This window comes from Pseudorasbora parva, chromosome 18 (genome assembly GCF_024679245.1).
Source record: "Pseudorasbora parva isolate DD20220531a chromosome 18, ASM2467924v1, whole genome shotgun sequence".
In the NCBI taxonomy this organism is placed as follows: domain Eukaryota; kingdom Metazoa; phylum Chordata; class Actinopteri; order Cypriniformes; family Gobionidae; genus Pseudorasbora; species Pseudorasbora parva.
The window spans coordinates 15,476,126-15,483,612 of NC_090189.1; the positions used below are offsets into that span (position 1 = coordinate 15,476,126).

Below are 7,487 nucleotides of genomic sequence, written 5' to 3' on the forward strand. Positions count from 1 at the left end.
TGAGCTCATCAAGCATTTCATGGGTCTTTAAACATTTCTTAGGTTAGACCTGTCAGCAATCATCAGCATGGTACTCAATCTAAATTGAATTAAGAAATGAAAAACTCATTTCTTCAAGCAACTGTTAGTAGCATGATGTTATCAGGGCAATATCAAACCAGAGGATGTTTATGAAGGAACCAAACCACATTTCCTCTATATACTTCCCATGAGTTGTTTTGGGTCAGCAGATGAAGCAATAATCCAAAAAACTGGCTTGTTATTGCTAAGAGGTTCTTCTCAGGTTATGTTGTTTATCGCTAAGAATCTTTTCTGATTATGTTATGAAAAGCAAATACCCTTGATAGGCTCATTTTTCTTTGGACATGCGGAAGTTCTTCCATTCCTCACTTCCCACACAAAAAGATAACCTAATGAAGGTCCAAATGGTCAGAAAGTTCCCGTTTATAAGACAAACAAAAACTGCCAGATGCATTTGTGGTTTTAGGTCCTTGATTGACCTATATCATCTTATGCCAAGAGGAAGTCCTTTTGGGATATTTAGCTGAACGTAATGGCCCTTGCAATAATCAACATACCCTTCTGAGGACTGTGGTAAATGTCAATGGTTGACTTTAAATGAGACTGTTCAGACTGGAATGCCACCAGCCAGCCATTGGTTTAAAGCAATTCTCCAGTGTCCAAAACAACTCCATTCTGCTTTCATTACTTACAAGAAAACCATTTTAAATCTGTCACATAATCACTTATGTAGGCTGTTAAACATTCAGGCATTTGTTGTGTCAGAAAAGGGCACGACATAAAGGAAAAATATGGGCTCTTGTTCAGAATCAGAGCCCTGGTGTGGAGTTTAGGAGCACGTGTGTCCCACATGGTGTTAATTAATTATAGAGTGTGTTTATGGGTCTCTGCTTTCCTTTAATGGATAGTTTCGATGACCACGACCCGGCAGTCATCCACGAAAATGCATCCCAGGCAGAGGTACTGGTGCCTATCCGGCTGGACATGGAGATTGATGGGCAGAAACTCAGGGATGCCTTCACCTGGAACATGAATGGTAAGGCGGTATCAAAATACAAAATCGTTGTTGACTTTGCTTTTCAGAAAGCTCACATTTAATAATTATTAATAATAATAACTTTATTTGCTATAGCACCTTTTAAATTAGCATTTCAAAGTGGTTCACAGGAATAAAATCAAGTAAAACATACAATTATACCAACAATGCATTAATGAAAGTAAAATACCAATTAAAACATGCTATTAAAAGTTCAACAAATAAAAAGAAAAATTACAATTACAAAATAATCAGTTAAAAGCTACCCTAAAAAATACGCTTAAAGGGAAGATTTAAAAACACTAAGGGATTCAGCTTGCTCAATCTGAGCAGGCAAAGAATTCAAACGTTTTGGAGGAATTGAAGAAAAAGCCTTGTCTGGCTATCACCAGACCAAGCTCAATTTAAGATTGAACATTGGTCTGGGGAATCTGATCTGTACGCAATTGTATAGTCCTTCAACCAATCTTCAACCCATCGTTTCTCTTATTTGTCATTGTGTTAAACCCGCCAATAGCGTGCCAGGTGGATAAGCCAGTCTGTGATTGGTTCCCACAAAAGTGTAACAGAACAGTAGAAATGAATGTACAGGTTTCCAGACTGAATTGCAGGGCGAAATCAAATCACTGGCAGATCAGGCTGGGTTTACCCAGTCTAGAAAAAGCCCATATCACCCATAGATTTTAAACTTTTTAGATTTTTTTATAGATTTTTAGAGTAAGCAGAACAAATAAGTCCAGCTTCAGAGGAACGGAGATCACACAGGTGTGTAGGTGGTTAAAATCTCAATGCATGTGTTTTCATGACCGTTAAGCATAATTTCCTCCCAAAGAGTTATTACAATAAGGTACAAAAGTCTCAAGATCGCTGCCTTTATGCGCTCAACATGAGCTACATTGTTCATCACTGCAGCCTTTCATCCCATAATCTAAAAATAAGTTTTTAAAATTTAAAAATTAAAAGTTTTTAAAATAAAATTTTGCATCTCCAGAGAAACTTATGACTCCAGAGATGTTTGCTGAGATCCTGTGTGATGACCTGGACCTGAATCCTCTTACCTTCGTTCCTGCCATCGCCTCAGCCATTAGACAGCAGATCGAGTCCTACCCTACTGACAGCATTCTGGATGAGCAGACAGACCAGAGGGTCATCATTAAGGTGTGTTTTACAGTGGTACCCAAAAGCAAAGTTCATTTTGATCATTTTGGACTTAATTAGCCTGATTTTAATTTTTGTCTGAAAAATGGTCTCTGTGTGGCTGTGTTCACACAGCAGAAGAATACGGTTGTCAGTCCTGTATTTTAGTCCTTAATACATTTACGTTCACACACAGTTCGGTTATTTATGGGAGTGCAACCGAATTCTATAACCAAACTCTCACCTGTAAATTTTCACAACCCCATTCTCAGAAAAACCTGTGCTGTGTGAACTGAACCAGACTGGGCAACTAGTTGTCTGTCACATCATACAATGCGAGAGAGCTGCTCAGCACTGCACTAACGCCTGCCTACTGTTAGTGTGTGCTTTCCCTTTTGGCATCTTGCAGTGATGGAGATATGAGCTGTCATTTTAAGGTTTTAGATCCAGTCACTGTTCTCCACCAAGGCTGCTCCCATCAGTTTTTTAGTTGTACATGCGACTCAAATGCTCCACTCTTTAATAGGGTTGCACAGACTAATCGACTTGATGCCATGTCATGATGCTTTAAAGGGTTAGTTCACCCAAAAATTTTAATTCTTTCAATAATTTCTTACGCTAATGTCGTTCGACACCTTTAAGACGTTCATCTTCGGAACACAGTTTAAGATATTTTATATTTAGACAGAGAGCTTTCTGTTCCTCCATTGAATGTATGCACAGTATACTGTCCCTTTTCAGAAAGGTAATAAAAACATCATCAAAGTAGTCAATATGTGACATCAGTTGGTTAGTTAGAATCTCTTAAAGCATCGAAAATACATTTTGGTCCAAAAATAACAACAACTACGACTTTATTCAGCATTGTCTTCTCTTCTGTGTTGGTTTTCAATCTGCGAACAAAGATTTGAATGGTTATGAATCATCGTATTGATTCATGATTCTGATCTTGTGTCAAACTGCTGAAATCGTGTAACATTGGTGATCCGAATTCTGAATCGATTCACTGATTCATAACCATTCAAATCTTTGTTTGCGGATTAAAAACAAATACGGAAGAGAAGACAATGCTGATAAAGCCTATGGTGAAAAACGACCAGTCATAATGCATGAGGTTAATTCCGTTACTGACCTGCAATGTGCTTTCAGCTAAACATCCATGTGGGGAACATCTCTCTGGTGGACCAGTTCGAATGGGACATGTCAGAGAAGGAGAACTCGCCAGAAACGTTTGCTTTGAAGCTCTGCTCTGAGCTGGGCCTTGGAGGAGAGTTCGTCACCACCATCGCCTACAGCATCCGTGGACAGCTCAGCTGGCACCAGAGGACGTACGCCTTCAGGTGGGCAACACATGCACTTCCACTACTGGCCAGTGGGTTAATGCTCAAGTTCAAGTTATTTTTTAGCTTTCTCTTATACACAAGCACAAAACGTTTATTCTGCTTCACAGTGTGTGAAAATTTGATATAAAATGTGTGTGCCTTTTAGACAGGATCATCATTTCAGGATGATGATGGTCTTTTTTTTATGCAGCAGTCCATAAATTATGTGGTTTTGTGGGTTTTTTGATGCACAAGCCTCTCTAGAAACACTGGATTCCCTGTAGTCATTTTAGGACAGTTTCTTGTTTTGAAAATCACTGCTTGCTGACATGATCTCCAAACTCATTTATAAACTGCACATTGAGTGTAAAGGAACACTCGCTGTGGTTTTCCCTCTGTGGCTCACTGTTGAGACATGATTTGTTCTTTAGTATTTATACAGCCACTTCACTGTCATAAGGCGGAGAATTAATTATTTCCCTAGCCTGTAATATTGTCTTGAATTTACCCAAGAATCCGTAGATATTTTGTAAACAGACCGAGAACTTATTAAGTTTTTTTCACAGAAAGAAAAGAAACTATGCATTCCTTTAAAATGATCCAACTTCTTTGAGTGTTGGTTTAATTATACAAATATTCTTTTTTTTAAATTCACTCACCACAAAAAACTATTTACCAATGAGAGAGATGTGTCTGGAAGGGCATTATAATCACTGTCAAGCAAGGAACTATAAAACTCATAGCAGCCACAAACAAGTGGAGTGAAAAGAAGTGATATGGCATTTTCACTTCTTGCCATTTTTATGGCAAGTAATAAGAAGTTAATCAGTAGTAATAAATGTTTAAAGGAAGTGTATGTAAGATTGTGGCCAAAATGATCTCAATCATTTTGATATTGACGAGTGCTGTTAGACCTTTCTTTCTTTTCCTTTTTTTCGAAACAACAACCAATAAAATAAAAAAATAAAAACCCACCCTCATTATTCTTGTTCCACCTCGTAACCTTTTAGTAACTCGATTTTATACAACTTTTTAAACTGTTTGTACAATATTTTAACACCTGCTCCAACTTATTCCACAACCTCACCCCACATATAATGATGCACATAGGCAGAACAGACTAAAAGTAACTTTACAGTCTTTGTCATCCTAACATATAGAGCAGTTATGAAGTGCAGTGCAAGAATTTCACATTTTGGGCAGGACAATTTTGGCCATTTCTAATTATTGGGAGGGACTTGTTTTACATTGATGTCTGTGCTTGTTTGCCCTGTTTGACTTGTATCTGTATATCCTGTGTGTCTGTAAAGATGTCTGGGGCCTGTTTCCATTTTAAACAATGATTTACTGTGTTATTAGGTCGTATGAAGTAAAATTTCCAATATGTGGTCATATACACACAAACACACATGGCATGTCTTGTTTACGCCACTAAATTGAGACCATTTTTAATGCGGTCTTGGCCATCCACTGGTTCTTTACAATCTCATCATGTATTTGTGCGACAGCAAGCAGACAACCTTTTAAGCATTGTGATTTCTCTTTATTGTGCCCTGAAGTAGTTTTGTTTCTCTTTCCTCCGTTTATTGTATAGTAACTACATTTTCTCCCTGCAGTACAGCCTACATTTGATTTTTGCTTCCATAATGATTCTTAATTCCGTTGCTTTTCTCTTGCATGGCTTGCAACCTTACTTTTGCCTTTTAGAGGTCAGGGTTTGTGAGGGTTAGCATTACATTTTCACCCTGAGATCATCCTGTCTGTAGATCACAGGTGAAAATGACACATTGTTCGCTTTGCGGTTCAGTTAACATGTTAAAAGACTGAGTTTTTGTGATTAACTTCATTGCTTTTTGTTTTTGCTTTGCTATAACCTTCTAATTGTTTGCTTCTCCCAATGTCCAATAGGTCTGATTTCAGGTCAATATACTTCAAAATTTCTTGATCTTCTCTCCCTCTTACCCCCACGTTTCATACCCTGGGAAGCTGAGTACTTTCATCTTTACTTCATGTATTTTGTTTTAATATCTTTGCAGGACCCTGTATATGCATAATGCAGTTTTCCTCCTAAAAATGACATAGTATAAACCTAGTGATACCAGAACAGACAGTGGTTTGGTGACTGCTCTGTTTGACCCGTGCATGTGCTGCCACAGCATGGCTTTGATTTCTGTATGATGTTTAGAAGTAAATCATATGATTTACACTGCATTTTAAAAGTTTTCGAACTGTAAGATTTGTAATGTTTTTTGAAGTCTTCTGCTAACTAAGGCTGCATTTATTTGATTAAAAAAAATTCTATTTCAATTTATTTGTTTTCTATTTCAATATATTTTTTAAATGCAATTTACTTTTTGTGATGCAAAGCATCTTAACTCATGTCCTCACTGTCACATGATTGTTCAGAAATCATTCTAATATGATGATTTGCTGTTCAACAAACATTTGATCATTATCAATGTTGAATAGTTGTGTAAAAAAAAAAAATCAGGATTTTTTGATGAATATAAAGTTCAAAAGAACATTATTTATTTTAAATAGAATCTTAAGTAAAATTATACATGTCTTTTCTGCCACTTTTGATCAATTTAATGCATCCTTGCTGAATAAATATATTAATTTTATGTTCTTCCCCCCAAAAAACTTTTGAACTGTTGTACAATGTTGCAAAAGCTTTCTATTTCAGATAAATACTCTTCTTTTGAACCTTCTATTCATCAAAGAATCCTAAAAAAAAAACAATGCTTCAACATTGATAATAATCATAAATGTTTCTTGAGCAGCAAATCAGCATATTAGAATGATTTCTGAAGGATCATGTGACACTTCTTCTAAAAACATTACAAAAAAATAAATTAACGTTTGAACGGCAGTGTATATAAATAGTTTTCCTTAAGTGTAATAGATATTTCTAGATATTATCCATCACCTTAGTGCCTCAGTGGTCATCAATGAAGCATCATTGGTCTTCCATGATGTTTAAGTGATGCTGTCCACTTCTGACTCCATCTGGCTGGTTTCCTGTAGTGAGAACCCATTACCAACGGTGGAGATTGCCATTCGGAACACAGGTGATGCCGACCAGTGGTGCCCTCTGCTGGAGACCCTGACAGACGCGGAGATGGAGAAGAAGATCAGAGACCAGGACAGAAACACAAGGTGAGAAAAATTAGACGATGCCTACTAAACTCCATTTTATTTATTTATTTTAGCATACATTTTATTTATCCTGAATTCATATATATTTCATCTAAATAATATTCCTTTTTTTCACAGGCGTATGCGACGACTTGCAAACACCGCCCCTGCCTGGTAAAGACAGGACGTTACGGATGCTGCCACTCGATAAGCTCACAGTCTCTCGAAGGGCCTCGGGGTTGCTGGAGGCCTTTGCACAGATCCACACCGCTCTAAATAACATTCCTCCGGTCTTCTGACCTCCTCAACCCACACAGCATTACACACTTTCTTAATACCGGGCCTTTAACCTCTGATCCTGCATCAGCCAGGCTTTACAGCGCTCAGAGAGGCTGTTCGGGACACCTCATTAGAATGCCTGCCGTTGCCGTTTCTCTGGTCTCCAGTTATAGAGACTTCTGTCTTGTCTAGTTGTAAGAACAAGACACTGTTGAGAACGTTTGATTGAGTATTGTTTTTTGTTAAAGGTGCTAATGCATACTATGAACTTGACTTGCTTTTTTTAAATAAAGACAATGGCAAATTGTATTCTTATGGTTCTCTGTATATGTACATAAATATATTTTTATTAAGTAGAAGTGATCTCACAATTATGGAATTCCTCTAAATAATCATAAAAATAATAAAATAATTTAAAAAATATTTGAATTAAATGTTAATAATATAGTGCTTATTGTTTCCAGGAGTCATGGAAATTAATAAAATCTTAATTTTATTTTGATTTATATAGTAAATGTTATATTTTTTATACTCTTCAGTCTGCATTAAGATGA

General features: G+C 36.9%; 1 protein-coding gene across 1 annotated transcript in view; it reads left to right on the plus strand.

Annotated features, from left to right (window-relative positions):
* Positions 1-7,242, plus strand: part of smarcb1b (SWI/SNF related, matrix associated, actin dependent regulator of chromatin, subfamily b, member 1b) — a 10,757-nt gene extending 3,515 nt beyond the window's left edge. Inside the window, exons 5-9 of the mRNA XM_067423832.1 lie at positions 930-1,057; positions 2,049-2,215; positions 3,344-3,534; positions 6,544-6,675; positions 6,793-7,242. Of these exons, the coding sequence (XP_067279933.1) occupies positions 930-1,057; positions 2,049-2,215; positions 3,344-3,534; positions 6,544-6,675; positions 6,793-6,832 (658 nt within the window). The 3' untranslated portion in view covers positions 6,833-7,242. The remainder of the gene's footprint in view (positions 1-929; positions 1,058-2,048; positions 2,216-3,343; positions 3,535-6,543; positions 6,676-6,792) is intronic.
* Positions 7,243-7,487: the final 245 nt, after the last annotated feature.